Consider the following 22397-nt stretch of genomic DNA (forward strand, 5'->3'; position numbering starts at 1 on the left):
AGCCACTGCAAACGAACTCCAGATGCGTGAGCCCCCTTGTGCATCTGGCTAACGTGGGTCCTGGGGAATCCAGCCTCGAACCGGGGTCCTTAGGCTTCACAGGCGAGCGCTTAACCGCTAAGCCATCTCTCCAGCCCCATTTCTTTTAAAAAAAAAAAAATTCGTTGTGTGCTTTAGCTGGGCGTGGTGGTGCACGCCTTTAATCCCAGCACTGGGGAGGCAGAGGTAGGAGGTTCGCCATGAGTTCTAGGCCACCCTGAGACTCCATAGTGAATTCCAGGTCAGCCTGAGCTAGAACGAGACCCTACCTCGAAAAACTAAAAAAAGAAAAATTTCAGGGTAAGGTCTCGCTCTAGCCCAGGCTGACCTGGAATTCACTATGGAGTCTCAGGCTGGCCTCGAACTCATGGCGATCCTCCTAACCTCTGCCTCCCGAGTGCTGGCATGAAAGGCGTGCGCCACCATGCCAGACCCCAGGGGACTTTTAGCCCCCCCCCCCCCCCGCTGAGCCTCTGGGCTGGGGGGTGAGGATCTGCTGCTGGTCTTCGGGGAGGGGCTGGGCACGTGCCCCCTCCCGCCTCGGGTGTTGGGGTGGGGGGAGGTTCGAAGTCGAAGGATCTGGCGCCGTTGGAAGAGCCTGAAAGGGAGGCAGAGGAGGTAGGAGCCTGGGCCTGCCTGTCTATCCCAAGCCTCCCACACCCATGGTCCCCGCCGCCTGCGTGCTGCTCTGGGCCCTGCTGGTTAGTGCGGGGCCCCGGGCGGCGGGGGCCCAAGAGCAGACCTCCACCCCGACCCCGACCCCGACCCCGGCCCCGACCACCGACAGTCCCAGAGCCAGCTTACGCTTCGGGGGCCCCGCCCGCAGCCGCGGCACCGGCGGCCCCGCCCGGCCCAGTGTCCCCCAGAAGACGAGGATGAAGGTGGAGGAGGACGAGAACGACGCCCTGGCCACCGCCGACCGCCTGGCCGGCCCCGCCGCGGCCGAGCTCCTAGCCACGGTGACGGGCATCAGCCGCGCGTCGGATCCCGCCCTGGAGCAGGACGAAGACGGATCCCTGGAAGAAGGGGTCGTGATCGACGCCAGCAAAAGCACCGCGGCCAGCACCGTGGCCAGTCCCAGCACGGGCAGGGTGCTGGCCAACAGCCAGGAGAGAGAGATCAGACTGACCACCAGTCTGCCGTCGGCCACTTCAAGGTCCACCGCGGACCTGCTCACCTCGTCGGACACCACTCTGAGCCGGTGGTCCACGCCCGGGTCCACCCCAAAGCCTTGGTCAACACCCTCGCGCCCAGCCATGCCACCTCCAGAGGACCTGCGGGTGGTGTTGATGCCCTGGGGACCTTGGCACTGCCACTGTAAGTCAGGCACCATGAGCCGCAGCCGGGCCGGGAAGCTGCAAGGCCTCTCTGGACGCCTGCGTGTCGGGGCCCTGAACCAGCTGCGGACCGAGCACCGGCCTTGCACCTACCACCAATGTCCCTGCAACCGGCGTCGCGAGGAGTGCCCCCTGGACTCGTCCCTCTGCTCCGGCGACAGCTGCAGCTCTCAGACCACCAGCCCGACCACCACCACCACCACTTCTGCCATGCCCCCCATCCATCTCAGACGCAGACCTCTCCTACCACCTCCCAGCCCCAGCCCGGCCCTGGCTTTTTGGAAAAAGGTCAGGATGGGCCTGGAGGATATCTGGAATAGCCTTTCTTCCGTGTTCACAGAGATGCAGCCAGTAAGTGTTTTGTTTGTTGATGTCTCAAATCTTGTTCCTAAGACAGCCAGCGCTGCTTTGCCACGAATAGTTCCTGACTTAGCTGTTTGGTTCACTGAGTCATAACATTGGGTATTCAGGTTAGTTTTGGCCATAGATTGTACTGGCCGTTTCCTGGTGTGTGTGTGTGTGTGTGTTCTGGGGTTCAAACTCAGAAACTCACACATGCTAGGAAAGTGCTTTATTTAACACTATACTCCAGTGCCCTCCTGTATTTTTTTTTTTTTTTTTTTTTTTAGTTCTTCAAGGTAAGGTCTCACTCTAGCCCAGGCTGACCTGCAATTCACTCTGTAGTGTCAGGGTGGCCTCGAACTCAAGGTCATCTTCCTGCTGAGATGACATCCCACTTTCAGTCTCTAGTGTTGTTGGAATACTCTACCACTTTCTTTCCTTTCCCCCCCTTTATTTACTTGAGAGAGATAGAGAAAGAAAGGCAGATAGAGAGAATGGGCACACCAGGGCCTTTAGCTGCTGTAAAGGAACTCCAGACACATGTGCCACCTTGTGCATCTGGCATACAATGTGTCTTGGAGAATTGAATCTGGGTCCTTTGGCTTTGCAGGCAAGTGCCTTAACCACTAAACCATCTCTCCAGTCCTTAGTTTGTTTGTTTGTTTTTTTCATCCCTTCCCCTGCCCTTCCCTCCCATCCTTTCTCATTCTTTTATTTTTATACTTTTTTTCTCTGCCTCCAGAGTGCTGGGATTAAAGGTGTGCACTTTTTTTCTTAATGTTTATGAAATGGAAAAAAGAGAATGGGAGCAGAAGGGCCTCCTGTCACTTTGTGCATCTGGCTTTCTGTGGGCAGTGGGGAATCAAATACTGGCCATCAGGCTTTGGAAGCAAGCCCTTTAGCCACTGAGCCATCTCTTTAAAAAAATTATTTTATTTTATTTATTTATGAGAGCGAGAGAGAGAATGGGCTTACTAGGGCCTCCAGCCACTGCAAATGAACTCCAGACACACTTGTCATCTCTTACATCTGGCTTACATGGGTCCTGGAGAATCAAACCAGGGTCCTTTGGCTTTGCAGGCAAACGCCCTTACCACTGAGCCACCTCTCCAGCCCTCGAATCAGTCTCTTACAGCGTGGTCACTGGGGACGCGAACTCGGAGTCTCAGCTCGCACAGCAAGCACTTTATCCACTGAGCTGTCATCCTCCCGGTCTTGACCTTGAACACGTCTCCTGTTTCCACCTCCCCTGTGCTGGGATGGCGTGCGGGCACCACCACGCCTCATTTGTGTTACTTTTTTTTTTTTTTTTTGGTTTTTCGAGGTAGGGGTCTCACTCTGGCCCAGGCTGACCTGGAATTCACTATGTAGTCTCAGGGTGGCCTCGAACTCTCGGAGATCCTCCTACCTCTGCCTCCCGAGTGCTGGGATTAAAGGCGTGCGCCACCACGCCCGGCTCTTGTGTTACTTCTTGGGCAACTGCTGGTTGGTTAAGCAACTTGTCTTATTGGTCATCAGATGACTATTGACCAAATATTTAAGACTTCAGATGAAGTGCTCGCTTAGGCAGCGCAATACCAAAATTGGAACAATACAGAGATTAGCACAAAAATGACATGGAAATTCCTGAAGTGTTCCACATTTATTTTATTTTTATTTATTTATTTATTTTTGGTTTTTGAGGTAGGGTCTTTCTCTAGCTCAGGCTGACCTGGAATTCACTATGGAGTCTCAGGGTGGCCTTTAACTCAGGGCAATCCTCCTACCTCCGCCTCCCAAGTGCTGGGATTAAATGTGTGCACCACTACACCAGGCCATTTTTAAAAATATTTTTTATTTTTACTTATTTATTTAAGAGGGGGAGGGGGGGCTGGAGAGATGGCTTAGCGGTTAAGCGCTTGCCTGTGAAGCCTAAGGACCCCGGTTCGAGGCTCGGTTCCCCAGGCCCCACGTTAGCCAGATGCACAAGGGGGCGAACGCATCTGGAGTTCCTTTGCAGAGGCTGGAAGCCCTGGCGTGCCCATTCTCTCTCTCTCCCTCTATCTGTCTTTCTGTGTCTGTTGCTCTCAAATAAATAAATAAATAAATAAATAAAAATATATTAAAAAAAAAAAAGAGGGGGAGGGGAAGAGGCAGGTAGAGAGACAGAGAGAATGGATATGCCAGAGCATCCGGCCACTGCAACTGAACTCCAAACATGTGTGCCACCTTGCATATCTAGTTTATGTGGGTCCTGGAAATCGAACCTGGGTCCTTTGGTTTTGTAGGCAAGAGCCTTAATCACTAAGCCATCTCTTCAGCACCCCCACCTTTTGTTTTTGTTTTTGTTTTCGAGGTAGTGTCTACTGTAAGTCAGACTGATCTGGAATTCACCATGTAGTCTTAGGGTGGCCTCAAACTCACGGCAATCCCCCTACCTCTGCCTCCGGAGTGCTGGGATGAAAGACATGCACCACCACATCAGCTTGGCCCATGTTTTTTAAATAAGTTGGGCATGCCAGGGCCTCTAGCCACTGTAAATGACTCTAGATGCATGCGCCCCCTTATGCATCTGGTTTCCATGGGTCCTGGGGAATCAAACCATAGTCCTTAGACTTCACAGGCAAATGCCTTACCGCTAAGTCATTTTTCCAGCCCCATTTTTTTTTTAATAAGATTATTGATGCAGAATTCTGTGCTTTTTGTTTTTTTGTTTAAAGAATCACTGTTACACTAACTTTACCTACTTTATAGTCAGAGAAACTTCTCTAGTAACAGACTATAGAAATGGCCCTGAAGCTGGGTGTGGTGGCGCATGCCTTTAATCCCAGCACTTGGGAGGCAGAGGTAGGAGGAATTGCCGTGAGTTCAAGGCCACCCTGAGACTCCATAGTGGGCTAGAGTGAGACCCTACCTTGGAAAAAAAAAAAAAAAAAAAGAAATGGCCCTGAAAGTATAGTCTTTATTTGAAGTCTGCTTCTAGGCACTTTATCTGGACCAGTCTTCACCATATGAGGTGTTATTCCCACTTTGCAGATGAAGAAACAAGCATACAAAGCTAGGAAGGGGCCTGAAGGGTTGGCCCAGTCAGCCAGGTCTCTGTGGCACAAGCATTAGAACCGAGTACCAACATCAAAGCCTGGCAAAGCGGCGCTGGAGAGATGGCTTAGCGGTTAAGGTGCTTGCCTGAGAAACCTAAGAACTCCGGTTCAATTCTCCAGGTCCCACGTTAGCCAGATGCACATCGTGGCACATGTATCTGGAATTTGTTTGCAGTGGCTAGAGGCCATGGTGCGCCTACTCTCTCTCTCTCCCCGCCCCTCCATACCTAATAAATAAATTGATTAAAAAAAAAAAAAAAGCTCGGCAAAGTGGTGTGTGCCTGGAATCCCGGCACTAGCCAAGCGGAGACAGTAGGGTCCCTAGGGCTTGTCAGCTTGTTAGTCTAGCTACATCAGCAAGCTCTGGGTTCATTGAGACCTTGTCTCCAAAACTGAACATCGGGCTGGAGAGATAGCTTTAGTGGCTAAGGCACTTGCCTGCAAACCCAAAGGACCTTGGTTCAATCCCCAGGACCCACGTGAGCCAGATGCACAAGGTGGTGCATGTGTCTCTTTCTGGGCTACAGTTAGACCTTACCCCAAAAAATGAAAAAAAAAAAAAAAAAAAAAGCCAGGCATGGTGGTACACGCCTTTAATCCCAGCACTCAGGTGGCAGAGGTAGGAGGAACGCCGTGAGTTCAAGGCCACCCTGAGACTATGTAGTAGTGAATTCCACATCAGCCTGAAACCCTACTTCAAAAAAAAAAGAAGAAGAAGAAGAGAAAAACTGGACATGGTAGGGCACGTCTTTAATCCCAGCACTCAGAAGCAGAGGTAGGAGGGATTACTGTTTGAGGCCACCCTGGTAATATATAGTGAATTTGAGGTCATCCTGGACTACAGCAAGACCCTACCTCAAAAAAAAAAAAGGGGGGGGTTGGGACTGGAGAGATGGCTTATTGGTTAAGGTGCTTGCCTGCAAAATCTAAGAGTCCATCTTCAACTCTCCATGTAAACCAGACACACAAGGTGACGCAAGTACACAATGTCACACTTGTGCGCGAGTTTGACTGCAGTGGCTGGAGGCCCTGGTATGCTAATTCTCTTTCTATCTGATTAAAAAAAAAAAAATAGCCGGGTGTGGTGGCCCATGCCTCTAACCCCAGCACTCGGGAGGCACAGGTAGAGGATCGCTGTGAGTTCAAGGCCACGCTGAAACTACATAGTGAATTCCAGGTTAGCCTGGGCTAGCGCGAGACCCTACCTCGAAAAACCAACGACAAAATAAACCACTAAACAGCAGAGCCACAGGATTGAAGCCAGGCTTGACATCAGTGCCCATGCTCCCATCATCTTTGCCGAGCATCTGAAGAACTCTCCATAAATAACACAGCCTTGTGTTCCCGAAGGTTCTGACGGGTCAGATAAAGCAGTCTCAATTGCCAGGATGACAGGAGGAGATAATCAACACAGGGTATACTTGCTAACTTGGCTGGTTCACTTTTTTTTTTTTTTTTTTGGTCTTTCTCCTTGTGAATCCAACATTATTTTGAATATAAAGATGAAGCACTTGGGGCTGGAGGGATGGCTTAGCAGTCAAGGAACTTGCCTGCAAAGCCAAAGGGCCCAGGTTTGGTTCCCCAGGGCCCATGCAAGCCAGATACACAAGGTGGCACATGCATCTGGAGTTTGTTTGCAGCATCTGGAGGCCCTGGCAGACTCATTCTCTCTCTGCCTCTCTCTGTATATCAAATAAATAAAAATATGAGGGTGGGAGATGGCTTAGCAGTTAAGGCATTTCCCTGCAAAGCTAAAGGGCCCTGGTTCGATTCCCCAGTACCCAAGTAAGCCAGGTGCATGAGGTGGCACGTGCATTTGGAGTTTGTCTGCAGGGGCTAGAAGGCCCTAGTGTGCCCATTGTCTCTCTCTCTACCTCTTTCTCTCTCTCTCTCAAATACATAAAATATATTTTTAAAAAATAATATGAAAAAATGAAGCCCTTGGGCCTTGGGATGTAGCTCAGTTGGCAGAGTGCTTACTTACTTAGCACACACAAAGCCTAGGGTTCTGTTCCTAGCACTGAATAAATCTGGTATGGCAGCACCTTGCCCGCAGTCCCCAAACTTGAGGTGGGTAGGAGGATCAGAAGTTCAAGGTCACCCTAGCTACATAGGGAGTTCAATTCAGTGCTGACCCTGACCCTGTCTCAAAAAAGAAACATTAAAAAAAACTGAGCATGGGCTTAGCAGTTAAGGCACTAGTTTATGATGCCTAAGGACCCAGGTTCGATTCCCCAGGACCCACATAAGCCAGATGCACACAGCTGCGCATGAGTCTGGAATTCATTTGCAACGGCTGGAGGTCCTGGCCCATTCTGTCTCTCTAACAAATAAATTAAAAAAGAAACATAAAGACGAAAAGCAGTGGTTGAGGATTTTGTGGACGACGGGGCTGAAGCAAGGAAAAGATAAGAATATAGACATGCTTGTAATTTCCCCTTTCTTTCTATTTTCCCCTTACCCAGGCAGAAAGAACGAAAAGGTAACAGCCATTTCACCCACAAGGTGTCTGCATCTCAACCTCTCCTCCTTTTTCAATCGCAGCATCCTCTATTTTAATACAGAAAAACAATAAACCTGAAAAAATGTGTAGACCTTGGTCTTTTTTCTTTTGATGGTTATGTGGTCACACCCAGAACTGTGAACAGGAAGCAAGCGTTTTACCACCGAGTGAGGACCCCAGCAATGCTCTTTGCTTCACAGCAGTACTTGGGAGACTTTAGCACCTGTGGCTTGTCCTGCTCCCTGCCCAGGAGAGTCTCCTACTGTTCATCTTCCTCATTCCAAACACTGTCTCATAAGTGTTTTTTTTTTTTTTTTTTACCAAATTTATAATAAGTAGTTTTAAAGACTTAAATGAATCTCAAACACCAAAAGGGCGTAACAGCAGAGTAAAGCCTTTGAAAGTCAATGGTGCTATTCAGTATCGGCTCTCTTCAGAGCTGGCAATGTTGGTAGACAATTCCATCTCAGAGACGGGGAGGAGATATGATGGAGAGTGGAGTTTCAAAAGGGAAGGTGGGGGGAGGGAATTACCATGGGATATTGTTTTTAATTATGGAAGTTGTCAATAAAAAAAAAAGAGGGCTGGAGAGATGGCTTAGCGGTTAAGCGCTTGCCTGTGAAGCCTGAGGACCCCGGTTCGAGGCTCGATTCCCCAAGACTCACGTTAGCCAGATGCACAAGGGGGCACACGCGTCTGGAGTTTGTTTGCAGTGGCTGGAGGCCCTGGCATGCCCATTCTCACTCTTTCTCTGTTGCTCTCAAATAAATAAATAAATAAATAAAAATAATTAAAAGAAAGAGAGAGAAAAAAACAACAAAAAATTCTCTCAGGGCTGGAGGGATGGCTTAGAGTTTAAGGCATTTGCCTACAAAGCCAGAGGACTCAGGTTCAATTCCCCAGGACCCATGTTAGCCAGATGCACAAGGGGTGCATGTGTCTGGAGTTCGTTTGCTGTGTCTGGAGACCCTGACACACCCGTTCTCTCTCTTCCCCTTTTCTCTGTCAAATAATTAAATAAAAATTTAAAAAAATTTCCATCTCAGCCACTTTCAAAGTTACCTTCATCAGTCGCATTTATCTTTCGATCCAACACGCCCTTGTAGTAATTACCCTGCAACTCTTTTGCTTCATATTTTTTATTTGAAAAATGTATTTTAAAATCCAACATTTTTTAATATAAATTATGACTCTCAACCCCCTTCCAATCCTTGATAAATGATGGTAGCATACACACCAGAAAAGGGAGCTAAAGGCAAGAGAGCACCAAAGAGAAGGCCGTGTCCAAGAAACAGGTATTTAAGATGAGGCTGGAGATGAGGAGTCACCCATCTCTGTACCCTACCCAGTTAACCCTTTAGAGTTCAGGTCTAACCTAAAGCTACTGAGCTCTATTGGGGCACCAAGGTTGGCGACTTTTCAGAGCAACTAGCCCGGCTGGAACCGAGTGTGAATTGGGAATGTATCTCCATGGCAAATTTTTGACCCTGAAATAGTACATTTGAAAAAAAAAAAAAAAAAAGTTTACAAAGCTCAGCACTATAGGTGGGGGTGGTCAAACTGGATGGATGGTGGAATCAGCAAATGGTTCCCTTCCCAATCCTGACCCCATCATTACCACCACACAGGCTTCTCTGGTCACAGACAGAACGACAGCTCTCTCCCCACGCTGTCTTGTCTAGGGAAAGGCAAGAGCTCAACTGTCTTGTTCTGCCTTTCTAATTACCCTGCAAGGAAAGGGCCAGAACAAACACCTGAGAAAACCGAGGCCCTCAAAGACTCTGCTCCCACCCGGCTTTGGGGCGGGGGAGGGACCTGATCATCCCTGGCACTTCCCGATCAGCCTCAAGGACCAGGGCACCGAACCTGGAGAGGACAACCACAGCGTCTCTGCTGCTTGCACCTCCCCTCCTCCAGTCCCAGCATACCCTGTTCCCCCCTGCACACTGCAGCACCCCTGAGGACGCACAAGGACAAACCGTCTCCGCGCAGCGCAAGCAATGCACCCAGCGACCTCGCTGCGCTGCTCGCGGAGGCTCCTGGTTTCACCCCTTGAAGCTGCGGATGAATTACTAGATGAGGGCGCGTGTATGGAAATCACCCACGAGAAACCTGTCTCCACTCGAGAGCTGTGGTTCTCATCTGGGTGGTTTTGTCCCTAGAAGACATTTGGCAATTTCAGGACAGAGTTTTGGTTGTCATCCCTAGATTGGGCCCGGGACTGCTGGTCACCCACTTCATGATGCAGACCCCCCTCCTGACCACAAACCATTCCGCCACAGTTGTCAAGTGTTTTGGTTAAAAAGCCTTGTTCTCCCTGCTCGTATGCAATGGAGATCCAAGGAGCCGTACGCTTATTTATGTCACCCTACCCTATTCTTAACAGTCAGGGAGTCCATCTTGATGCAGCCCTAATTTTGCTACATCCGGGTTTTTTTGTTGTTTTTTTTTTTTTAAATTCAGATGTTCTTTCAACTGGTCAGCAGGGAGGGAGATGACAGAACGTGGTCAAGACCCAGCTCTTAATTCTTTCCCAGGGAACAACCAACAATCACGTTCCTAAGAAGACAGGGTAGGGGCAGAGGTAGCAGCAGGCAGGATGGGGATAAGCAAAATAACTCAAATTAAATTAAAATTTTAATTAAAAAAAAGAAAAAAGAAAAAAAGAAGAAAAGAATGTTGCTGGGAAGCTTGTAATGCTACCGAAGCAGAGTCGGAGGCCTGACTGGGGAAAGACCCTGGTATAATGGCAGAGAGATATGAAGAGCTGTGAACTTACAGTCTGAAGATTAGAGGGGAAAAGGCAGTGGTCACCTTCCCAGCCCCTTGGCATCTACCTGCATTAGTTCATTCCAGAAGGAAAAGGAAGGCAGGGAGGTAGGACTTGTCTTAGCAAAGCCAGCTTCAGCTTTGGTAATCGCACCTACCGGCCCCACTGAAGGAGTCATGGTTAAAAGATTGGCAACACGTGGCACCCTGACCATCATTCAGGAGCAAAGGGTACATCCTAGTGCCCAGAGCACTCCCCGCTCAGATCTAAGGGTGTGCAGAGCTTCGGCCGAGCTCCTCTGGCCCAACAGTAGTCACTTGGTCAGTCCTGCTGCCTTGACCCCGTCTCCAGGAGGGGCAGAGGCCAGAGGGAGGAAGGGAGTCCAGCCCCCCATGCCTTTCGAGGCACTTGTTAGGCAGACAGGAAAGAGAGGGGTCCTTGGATCACTGGTTGTAGGAGGGATGTGGGGGCAGCATTCCTTCTGGGCTGGACATGGAGCAGGGGCTCCAAGACTGCAGAACCTGAATTGAAACAAAAACAACAACAACAAAAAAATTTTTTTTGAGTCTGTATCTCACACTGTACCCCAGGTTGGCCTCAAACTCATGGCAATTATCCTGTCTCATGAGGTCTCCCAAGTGCTGGGATTACAGCCAGGAGCCATCATGCCTGGGCAAACAAAAATTATTTATTTCTTATATTTTCACTTATTTATTTACAGTAAGAGGGAGATAGAAGAGAGGCAGAGTGAATGGACACGCCAGGGCCTCCACCCACTGCAAATGGACTCCAGATGTGGGAACTGGGAACTGAACTCGGGTCATTAGGCTTTGCAGACAAGCACCTTAACTGCTGAGCCATCTCTCTAGCTCCTCAACTAAAAAAACAAAAAAAATCGCTGGAGAGATGGCTTAGCGGTTAGGTGCTGGCCTGTGAAGCCTAAGGACCTCGGTTCGAGGCTCGACTCCCCAAGACCCACGTTAGCCAGATGCACAAGGGGGCGCATGCATCTTTAGTTTGTTTGCAATGGCTGGAGGCCCTGGCGTGCCCATTCCCTCTCTTCCTCTGTCTTTTTATCTCTCTGTTTGTCACTCTCAAATAAATAAATAAAATTAACAAAAAAATTTAAAAAATCATATATCTATCTATAATTTTTTTTTTTCAAGGTAGTGTCTCACTCTAGTTCAGGCTGACCTGGAATTCACTATGGAGTCTCAGGATGGCCTCGAACTCATGGCAATCCTCCTACCTCTGCCTCCCAAGTGCTGGGATTAAAGGCGTGCACCACCATGCCCGGCTGTGTGTGTGTGTGTGTGTGTGTGTGTGTGTGTGTGTGTATTTTATTTGGCAGAGAAAGAATGGGCACATCAGGGCCTCCAGCCACTGCAAATGAACTCCAGACGTGTGTGCCCCCTTGGGCATCTGGCTAACATGGGTCCTGGGGAATCAAACCTGGGTCCTTTGGCTTGGCAGGCAGATGCCTTAACCACTAAGCCATTCCCACAGCCCCTCAATTTTTCTTTTTATTTGAAAGAGAAAAGGCAGAGAAAGAGAGAGAGAATGGGCATGCTAGGGCCCCTAGCCACTACAAACTCCAGATGCATGTACCACCTTATGCATTTGGAATTACATGGGTACTGGTGATATGGGCTCCAGGCTTTGCAAGGAAGTGGCTTTAATCATTGAGCCATCTCCCCAGCCCCCATTGTTTTAAAGATTATATTTATGTATTTGAGAGAGAGAAGGGACATTGCAGGGCCTCAAGCTACTGGAAACAACTTCAGATACATGTGCCACCTTGTGCATCTGGCTTTACATGGGTACTGGGGAATCGAACCTGGGTCATTTGGCTTTGCAGGCAAGTACTTTAACAGTTAAGCCATCTCTTCAACCCCCCACTGAGGTGCTTTTTTTTTTTTTTTTTTTTTGAGGTAGGGTCTCACTCCAGCCCAGGCTGACCTGGAATTCATTATGGAATCTCAGGGTGGCCTCGAACTCATGGCAATCCTCCTACCTCTGCTTCTTAAGTGCTGGGATTAAAGGCATGCGCCACCACGCCTGGCTGAGTTTTTTTTTTTTTTTTTTTAATACCGCATTTTGCTGGATGGTGGCACACATCTTAATCCCAGCACTCGGGAGGCAGAGGTAGGAGGACTGCTGTGAGTTCAAGGCTACCCGGAGACTACATAGTGAATTCCAGGTCAGTGAAACCTTCCTTCAAAAAAAAAAAACCTCTCTGAAAAATAAAAATAAACAAAAAATGAAATACCACATTTTATTCAGATTTTACAAAGGAGTGGGGAAAGGGGAAGGCTGGGAGGAAAGGGGGGATAAAGTACACCACGTGGAGCCAAAAAGCTCATGTGGGCCATGTGTAGCCCAGGAATCCATGTGACCAGATATAGATCAGGGGAAAAAAGCATGGAAAGAAAAAAAGAAAGTTCAGGGAGATCCTGCCATATAGGGTCTCACTCTAGCTCAGGCTGGCCTGGAATTCACTATGTAGTCTCAGGGTGGCCTCGAACCCACAGTGATCCTCCTACTTCTGCCTCCCAAGTGCTAGGATTAAAGGCGTGTGCCACCACATCTGGCTTTTTGTTGTTGTTGTTTATTTTTATTTATTTATTTGAGAGCAACAGACACAGAGAGAAAGAGACAGAGAGAAAGAGGCAGAGAGAGAGAGAGCGAGAGAGAGAGAGAGAGAGAATGGGCGCGCCAGGGCCTCCAGCCACTGCAAAGGAACTCCAGACGCGTGCGCCCCCTTGTGCATCTGGCTAACGTGGGACCTGGGGAACCGAGCCTCGAACCGGGGTCCTTAGGCTTCACAGGCAAGCGCTTAACCGCTAAGCCATCTCTCCAGCCCCCCTTTTGTTTTTGAGTGAGTGAGGGAGAGAGAATTGGTGCACCTGGGCCTCTAGCCACTGCAATTGAACTCCAGACATGTGCGCATGTGCAATCTTGTGCGCTTGCGTCACCGGGTGCATCTGGTTTATGTGAGGCCTGGAGAGTCAAACATGAGTCCTTAGACCTCACATGTAAGTGCCTTAACCACTAAGCCATCTCTCCAGCCCTGAGCCCTGTATTTTTAATTTTCATTTATTTTCCTGTGTGTGTGCACAGGTGCACCAGGACCTCTTGCACTAAAATGAACACCAGACACATCATTACTGTGTCTGACTTATATGACGGCATGGGAATTGAACCTGGGCTGGCAGAGTTTGCAAGCAAGTGCCTCTAAACCACTAAGCTATCTTCCCAGTCCCAAGCCCTACATTTTTTCTCATCCTATGTTCTTAAATTATCTATTCTAATTCTTTCTCACTTCCCATTCTTTTCTTTCCTTTTTTTTTTTTCGGCTTTTCAAAGTACGGTCTCACTCTAGCCCATGCTGAGCAGGAATTCACTATGGAGTCTCAGGGTGGCCTCGAACTCATGGCGACCCTCCTACCTCTGCCTCCTGAGTACTGGGATTAAAGGTGTGTGCCACCACGCCCAGCCTCCACTTCTCATTCTTGTATGAGAGTTCAAGTTCTGAAGTTGGAGCATCAGGAGACATTGGCACAGGCATGGAGTGTGGGATGCGTTTCATTCATCACTCACCATTTCCTTGGAAGCTATAAGCCCCTAGAATTGCTCCATGGCCTGTCCCGGTTTCCCTTGGATCTCATCTGCTCCTGAACTGCACCTGTCTGTTGAAAAGCACAAGTTAGACAACCAATGAAGTCTTCATATTCCACAATAAGAATTTTTTATGCCCTCCAAAGAAAAGGATAGCCTTCTCTGTGACAATGCATCCATTTGGGAAAAAAAAAAAATTCAGAGCTAGAGAGATGGCTTAGTGGTTAAGGTGCTTGCCCGCAAAGCCAAAGGATCAGGTTCGAGTCCCCAGGGCCCATGTTAGCCAGATGCACAAGGTGGTGCATGTGTCTGGAGTTTGTTTGCAATGTCTAGAGGCCCTGGTGCACCCATTCTATCTACCTATTTTTCACTCTCTCTCTAATCAATCAATCAATAAATAAATAGATAAAAATTACAAAAGAAAACCTGACCATTACCACCATTCTTCCTAGTCACAATAGTATTTACTGCAGAACTGATTTGATAGTTACTTTTTTTTTTTTGCTTTTCTGAAGTAGTGTCTCACTCTAGCTCAGGCTGACCTGGAACTCACTATGTGGTCTCAGGGTGGCCTCGAACTCATGGCAATCCTCTACTTCTGCCTCCCGAGTGATGGGATTAAAGGCGTGCACCACCACACCTGGTCAATATTTTATTTTTATTTAATTATTACAGTAAGGGAGAGGGAAAAAGAGAGAGAGAAAAAAAATGGGCATGCCAGGGCTTCTAGCCACTGCAAACGAACTCCAGATGCATGTGCCACTATGAACATCTGGCTTATGTGGAACCTGGAGAATCGAACCTGAGTCCTTAGACTTCACAGGCATGTGCTTTAACTGCTAAGCCATCTCTCCAGCCCCCTGATAGTTATATTTAATTATGTTTTTTTTCTCAAGGTAGGGTCTTACTCTAACCTAGGCTGACCTGGAATTCACTATGTAGTCTCTGGCTGGCCTCACAGTGATCCTCCTACCTCACCCTCACAAATCCTGGGATTAAGGGAATGTGCCACCACACTGGGCCAATTAAAAAAATATATAAAAAAATTTTTTAAGCCAGGTATGGTGGTGCATGCCTTTAATCTCAGCACTTGGGAAGCAAAGGTAGGAGGATCACCATGAATTGGAGGCCACCCTGAGGCTACATAGTGACTTTCAGGTCAGCCCGGGGTACAGTGAGACTCTACCTTAAAAAAAAAAAATCGGGTGTGGCGGCACATGCCTTTAATCCCAGCACTGGGGAGGCAGAGGTAGGAGGATTGATGTGAGTTCAAGGCTACCCTGAGACTACAGAGTAAATTCCCAGGTCAGCCTGGACTAGAGTGAGACTCTACCTCGAAAAACCAAAAAAAAAAAAAAGTTTGGGCTGGAGGGATGGCTTAGTCATTAAGTTGTTAAGGTGTTTGCCTGCAAAGTCAGAGGATTCAGGTTCAATTCCCTAGGTGGCGCACACCTCGGGAGTTCATTTGCAGTAGCTGGAGGCCCTAGCATGCCCATTTTCTCTCTTTCTCTCTCTCTGCCTCTGTCTCTTCCAAATAAATAAATAAGTAAATAATAACACAAAAAAAGTTTTTCTTTTAAAATTTACTTGAGAGCAGAGCGAGAACATGGGCACTCCAGGGCCTCTTACTGCTGCAAGCCAACTCCAGAGGCATGTGCCACTTTAGGCATCTCATCTTACATGGGTACTGGGGAATCCAAGCTAGACCAGCAGGCTGGACAAGCAGGCACCTTTAACCACTAAGCCAGGTTTTCATCCCAGTTCCTTCCCTTCTCCTCCCCTCCCTATATGGTCTCTAGCCCAGGCTGGCCTCAAATTGGCTATGTAGCCAAGGACAACACTGAGCTTCTGATATTCCCACCTCCAGCTCCTGAAATAGGCATGCACCACCACTCCACTTGCAGATGTCGGGGACTGAACCCAGAACCTTATGCTTGCCAGATAATCACTCTACCAACTGAGGGTTATGGGAGTAGAGGGATGGCTTAGTGATTAAGGCATTTGCCTGCAAAGCCAAAGGGTCCAGGACTCATGTAAGCCAGATGCACAAGGTAGTACATGTGTCTGGAGTTCGTTTGCAGTGGCTGGAGGTCCTGGATACCCATTCTCTGTGTGTCTCTCTCAAATAAATAAAACTTTAAAATATATATATAATAAATTTACCTAGCTACAGATGACTGGGCTTCTGCATGAGAATGAAAATACTTAGTAGCAGAGGCCAGTAAGGTAAAAAGGAGACATAAAGGATAGAGAAAGGAAGGGAGGAGGATACTTAATAGGTTGATATTGTATATATGTAATTACAATGATTGTAATGGGGAGGCAATATGATGGAGAATGGAATTTCAAATGGGAAAGTGTGGGGGTAGGGAGGGAGGGAATTACCATGGGACATATTTTATAATCATGGAAAATGTTAATAAAAATTAAAAAAAAAAATTTAAAAAGCCAGGCGTGGTGGTGCATGCTTTTAATCCCAGCACTCGGGAGGCAGAGGTAGGAGGACTGTCATGAGTTCGAGGCCACCCTGAGATTACATAGTGAGTTCCAGGTCAGCCTGGGCTAGTGTGAGACCCTACCTCGAAAAACAACAGCAACAACAAAATTAAAATAAGAAAGAAGGGTTATGTCTGTAGTGGTAACGCTGTTCGGAACGCCAGCACTTAGTCATATAACTGCTGATCCCCAAGCTCTAGAATCCCAGCTTCTGGCTTTCTTGTTGAGTATGGCTATTTCCTTGCTGGACCTTTCAAAATATGTTACAGTCCATGTCCCCATATAAACCTTTCCCCACTCCCTTATTACCATGGCAAGTCCATCTCCGGCCCCCATCTCCCCAGAGCCGATGTGAGTCAGGTGCACAAAATTCATTGGTTCCCCAATCATGGTCCGGTCAATCCGTCTTCTCTTCTTCTTCTGTGTGGGAAAGATAAGAAGTCAAGCCTGCAGTCTCCAGTCACAGAGGAGGAAGAACAGTCACGAAGGGGAGGAGCTAAGAGCCCGGTGGGAAGAGGAAATCTGGTGGTAGGTACCACAGGCCATCACTAGGGTAGGAAAGACAAGCTGGAATAACTTAAACTCAAAGTAGGGCTGGAGAGATGGCTTAGCAGTTAAGGTGCTTATTTGCCAAAGCCAAAGGACCAGGTTCGATTCCCCAGGACCCACATTAGCCATATACACAAGGTGGTGCATGTGTCTAGAGTTCATTTGCAGTGGCTAGAGGCCCTGGATGCCCATTCTCCCTCTCTCTCAAATAAATTAATTAATTTAAAAAAAAAGAGAGAGACAATGCCACCAGACAGAAAGGGCAATGGCCTGCAGACTGAAGTGACCAAGCCAAGTCATTTCTGGCTGACGAGGAAACAATGGGGAAAACTGACACACGTCTTAAGTTCCTCTGAGACAGGTGACAGCTAAATCTATTCACCTGTTCTGTCACAGTCTCCTTTATTGCACACGTACACCTGCCTGTTCACAGAAACCATCCCAGCCAAGAGGGAGGAACGGAAGTACGCTTTACAGAAGACAGGAGAAACCGTTCATCACTGCGCAGCACACAGTGACTAATTTCTCTGTGCGGGGGCGGGGGTGGGAAGACTCACCGGCTGGGGTTTCTCTACCACACAGCAGCCCAGTTTGTGCCAAAATTCACTCATATTCCCTGATGGTTCCAGCTTCACTCCGCTGCCAGCAGCCCCAAGTGGGCTCTTGCTCCGGTGCCTTGACTATCCACTCCTCACTCTACCCAGGAAGAACCACGCCCTGGGTTCAGTCCACTGGATGGGCCTGGAAGCCGATCAAGGAAGGTCAATGTCTCAAACCAGAGCCACTCATGGGGCCAGCCAGAGGCATAGGCAGGCAGGAGTAAGGTTATATCTTCCTCAGATTCAAAATCCTGCATTGGCAGAAAGAAGAAAAAAAAAAAAAAGTTAAAACCTTCTGATAAGCTCCTATCTTCCCAGTTCTCTCTTGGTAGTCCCATACCTGAACCCCAATACTATCCTTTACCAAACATAGGGACCTCACAGAAAGAACAGAACTGCCGGGTGTGATGGCGCACACCTTAATCCCAGCAGTGGATTGCCATGTGAGTTCAAGGCCAGCCTAAGCTAGGGTCCTATCTTAAAAAAAGGGGGGGGGGGTGCTGGAGAGATGGCTTAGCGTTTTAAGCGCTTGCCTGTGAAGCCTAAGGATCCCTGTTCGAGGCTCGATTCCCCAGGACCCACGTTAGCCAGATGCACAAGGGGGCGCACACGTCTGGAGTTCGTTTGCAGTGGCTGGAGGCCCTGGCGCGCCCCTTCTCTCTCTATCAGCCTCTTTCTCAGATAAATAAATTAAAATGAACGAAAATAAAAAATAACACACACACAAAAGGAACAGTACCAGGAAGCTCAAGGGCAGTGACGGTTAGCACTGACAGACAGGAAGGAGGCTAGAAGGTCTCGAGGTAAGATGTTGGCATGGGGGCTGGAGAGATGGCTTAGTGGTTAAGGCACATGCCTGCGAAGCCTAAGGACCCAGGTTCGATTCTCCAGGTCTCACGTAAGCCAGAAGCACATGGTGGCACATGCGTCTGGAGTTCAAAAAAAAAGATGTTGGGAGGGGACCCAGGGAAAGTGACAGAAATGAACAAAGTCTGGGGTGCTTCGAGCTTTAGCTCCTATCTCCCCAGGGTTAGGACGAAGGGGAGGGGCACCTCAGTGATTGTGAAGAGGAAATAGTGGTTTTCTTTTTGTTCTCACAAACAAGGCCTCCACCCTATCACTCCTTTTTTCCTTACACTGCCCCAAACACCTTTGTTTATGAAGAAGACACACACTAAGTTTTAGGAGACTAACTATAGCAGGCTGGGCATCAGAAAAGATTTCTGGGGCTGGAGAGAGATGGCTTAGCAGTTAAGGTGTTTGCCTGCAAAGCCAAAGGACCTCGGTTTGATTCCCCAGGACCCACGTAAGCCAGATGCACAAGGGGGCGTATGCATTTGGAGTTCATTTGCAGTGGCTGGAGGCCCTGGCGCCCCATTCTGTGTGTGTGTGCCTCTTTCCTTCTCTCGCTCACTTAAATAAATAAATAAAAATTAAAAAAAAAATAAAAGATTTCTGAAGTGAGGAATTTCTTCCTTCTCAGCTCACTGCCTTTGTTCCCTCTCATTTCCCTCGAATGAGTCCCAAACCTTCCCAGCATCCATTTAGAATTCCTTTAATACCTGACCTTGGGATTTCCCGGGAAAGCTATGCATGTGTGTCCCGAGCTGGTGCGCTCCTGGCTCCTGCGCACGCCCTGCTCCCTGCGCCGCGGCTTCTACAGCCAAGCTCAAGTTCAGGTGCATGTGCCTTTCTGTCCCGCGAGGAGTCACTTCCCAGCCTCCCCGCCCTTTTCCACGTGTCCTGTCGTGCCAAAGCTGCTCCACCTCACACCCTGCAGGGCCCAGACCTCCCTCCCTCCTCCCCTCATGCCCTGACCTGTTCTCTCCTCCCTCCTCCTGGCTTTCACCGGCAGGCCTCAGCAGAGAACCAGAAACAACCAGACAAGGAACTTTCCAGTCGTGTGAGTGTCCAAGGAAACACTCTCTCCCCTTTTCACTACTGCCAGCCAAGGGCCCGTCCGGGCTTCCTCTACACTCCACATTTCCCTGTCCTACGGGACAGACAACCTCAGAGTCCATCATGGTAGCTGCATGCTTCACGTATATTAAACCAGGCTGGGAACCCTGGTGCTCATGTAGACTACAGTGACATAAATATATATAAATATAAATATATATATATATATATAAATAATTTATTTGAGCAAGAGACAGAGAGAGAGAATGGGCATGCCAGGGCCTGTAGCCACTGCAAAAGAACTCCAGATGCATGTGTCGCCTTGTGCATCTGGCTTATGTAGGATCTGGGGAATTGAACCTGGGTCCTCAGGCTTTGCAGGCAAGCGCCTTTAACCGCTAAGCCATTTCTTCACCCCAGCCCTGAGGTTTTGTTTGTCTTCCATTTTAGTTTCAAAGCATCCTTAGGATTTTACCCTTTAGACAGAGCTTCTAAGGTAGGAAAGAACCCCAGAGCGTGTCTGGGCTTTCTCCCGCTTCCCTTCCCACCCATGGAAGGGAGGAGCCATGAAGACGGAAGTCACAGGGGAAGTCACAGGCCCAGCTGTCCTTGGAGGGGAGCTGTGGTCTGAGAAAGTCAGTCACAAGGTCTGTCACGATGGTGGCAGGTGGTCAGTCTGGGGGGAAAAACAATGAAGAATCGGAGGAAACCCTCAACACTCCCAGACAGGCCCCCGCCGAGGGACTCCCCGATACTCCCCACCCTGCTCAGAGCTGAGTGGACAGAGTGCATGGCGCTGGGAGGGGAGAGGAGGGAGAAGCAAGGAGCCAGCAGAGGGAACAAGGACCTTTCTGTTTCTCTTCCAGGGACCTGACTAGAGCTGGGTGGAGGTTAAAGTGTGTGTGGGACTTGGCATGAAATGACCAATGATGATTTGAAGTGACCAGGAAATTCCATTCCCAAGGACAGAAGGGTCTGTGAAACTTGGAGATTGGGGGGGTGGTGGTCAGAGTGTGAAGAAGAGGGGACGGGGCCAGTGTGGTGATGACTTGGGGTGGGGAGAAGGGGAACAAAGCCAGAGAAGGAAGTACCAGGCATTGGCTGTCACTCTGCTTTGAAGCAGCCAACTAGAGGGCTGAGGGAAAAAAAAAAAAAAAAAAAACCCAGGCCCTGAGCTGGTAAGCGAAGGAGGAAGAGGTGACGAATCGAATCCACTGCCCACTATTTCAACCCCACAAGTGAAAAGGAAAGGGGCTGGAAAAACAACAGAGAGACGGAGATCAGGGAATAGACAGCATAAGGTCACATCCTGATGGTCAAGTGGCACTGACAAAGATGACGTCCTTTTTAAGTTAGAAAAAAAAAAGAATGGCACCCAGCCCCACACCACCAAGGTCATATATACTGCAGGCCTTAAGAACTCCAGGGCTGTCGGGGGACAAACAGGAGCAAAGTGGGGGTGGGAGGGAGCCGAGGAGGAAAGGATGTATAGAGGTAGTTCACGGGTCCCCGACGGTGGGAGCCCCAAACCGGTTCTCCCAGTCCCACTGCCTCCCGCCCCAAGGCCTCCAAGCCCGCTGCCTGACAAGCCTTCACAAGAAGCAGCTGGAGAGAGAGAGAGAGAGAGAGAGAGAGAGAGAGAGAGAGAGAGAGAGGGGGAGACTTGAGAATGGAGTGGGCAAATTCTGGCTGTAAGCCCAGAGATGCAGCTGGTCTCTGCACGGAGACCCCCCCCACCACCACCACCAGACACGGGGGGGGGGAGGGTCTCTGGAAAAGAGGAATGAACTCCGTTTTAGCCAAGTGACAAGACATCTGCCCAGCACCCCAGGAAAGGTCTTGTTGGGGAGGGATGCGGGGGGGGGGCGGTGCTCTTATGGAAAGAGTAAGTAGTCCCAACCTTCCCCTCCTCCAACAGTTTCCATCACAGACTCCATGTCTGTCCCCAACCCACCCAGAAACTCTCTGCTCCCCCCAACCCAGCACCCCAACCGTGAGCTAAGCTCGGGACCCCGGAGAATCTTCTCTGCGTGGCCGCCCTGTCGTGGGGAGGGGGTGACTCGGATGCTGCAAACCCCCCCCCCCGACGAGGCCGGGGTGGGCTCCCAATGTTCCCCTTCCCGCCGGGGATCCAGCGCCCGGGTCCCCCTCCGGCCCCCGCTTTCCTCCCACTCCGCCCCGGCGGCTGCACAGGGCCGACCCCGGCCGGGGCACCCGGCTCCCCGCGCCTGCATCCGGCGTGCGCGCCCGCGGGGGGCCCCGGACCTCACCTGCTCCTCCGCCCGGGCACCGGGCTGCAGCGAAGGCGGCCACGGCGGCGCCGGCCACGGGGCGTTCGTTCCCGGCTCGCTCGCTCGCTCTCGGCGCCGCGGGGAGAGCCGAGGGCGGGCGGACGGACCGACCGACGGATGGACCGACGGGCGGCAGGGGTGGGGCCGGCCGAGGGCGGAAACGGCGGCGACGCGATTACGAAAGCCGCGGGGCGGCCCGGCCCCGGCGCGCAGCTCCCCGTCCCCCGCTTCCCTGCGCCGAGCCGCCCCGGGCCGGGGAGGGGGGGGAACGGGGAGGCGCTGCGGCGGCGGCGGGAGTTGGGGGAGCGGACCGTCCACCTCCGGCCGAGCCCCACGTCGGATTCTCCGAAAGGGGGGGAAAAAAAACCGAAAGAAAAAAAAACGTTCCTAGAAACGGTCCCTTCTGCCCTCCGGAGAAGCCCACCCGCCCCTCCCGGTGTCCCCCGGTTCTCTCCTGGGCGATCACAACCGATCACCCCCCCCAAAAAAAATAAAACAACCTTTTGCAAAAAGCAGCCTAACCGAGGCCAGGGTCTCGGGAGCACCTGCAGCCTCTGGCGGTCTTTGTCCGAACGGGGTAAGGCTGGGCTCAGTCCCTGCAAGGATTCAGGATGCCGAGGCGAGGAGGAGGAGGAGGAGGAGGAGGAGGAGGGACGGGGATGGGGGAGCGAGGGAGATCTCTTCGCTGATCCTCCTGAACGGGAACCTTTAAATCCTTACATGGCAGAAGAGACACTCCTCCTTTCTATGAGCGCATAGTGAAGGTTTATGTATGCATGCATGCATGCATGTATGCATGTATGTGTATGTATGTATTTATTTAAATCCATCCATCTAAATTAAAGGACAGTTAAAAGAGCTCGCTCACTGCACC

The 22397-nt window shown here is 49.9% G+C and overlaps 2 protein-coding genes across 3 annotated transcripts; one reads left to right on the forward strand and one right to left on the reverse strand.

Moving 5' to 3' along the window:
- The first annotated feature begins 701 nt into the window (after positions 1 to 701).
- Positions 702 to 7390, forward strand: C19H1orf56 (chromosome 19 C1orf56 homolog). The gene is made up of 2 exons (XM_045138849.1): positions 702 to 1727; positions 7264 to 7390. Exons 1-2 carry the CDS (start codon positions 702 to 704, stop codon positions 7282 to 7284), a joined length of 1047 nt encoding a protein of 348 aa, XP_044994784.1. The 3' UTR covers positions 7285 to 7390.
- A 2315-nt stretch (positions 7391 to 9705) lies between these two features.
- On the reverse strand, positions 9706 to 22309 carry Cdc42se1 (CDC42 small effector 1). 2 transcript variants are annotated; one of them, XM_045138320.1, is made up of 5 exons: positions 22024 to 22309; positions 17292 to 17584; positions 16495 to 16605; positions 13672 to 13760; positions 9706 to 10592 (listed from the first exon to the last, which is right to left on the reverse strand). In XM_045138320.1, exons 2-4 carry the CDS (start codon positions 17343 to 17345, stop codon positions 13686 to 13688), a joined length of 240 nt encoding a protein of 79 aa, XP_044994255.1. In that variant the 5' UTR covers positions 17346 to 17584; positions 22024 to 22309; the 3' UTR covers positions 9706 to 10592; positions 13672 to 13685. The 2 variants fall into 2 exon arrangements, with proteins under 2 accessions (XP_044994255.1, XP_044994254.1); XM_045138319.1 differs by lacking the exon at positions 22024 to 22309 and adding an exon at positions 21503 to 21612.
- Positions 22310 to 22397: the final 88 nt, after the last annotated feature.

Source organism: Jaculus jaculus, chromosome 19 (genome assembly GCF_020740685.1).
Source record: "Jaculus jaculus isolate mJacJac1 chromosome 19, mJacJac1.mat.Y.cur, whole genome shotgun sequence".
Lineage (NCBI taxonomy): Eukaryota > Metazoa > Chordata > Mammalia > Rodentia > Dipodidae > Jaculus > Jaculus jaculus.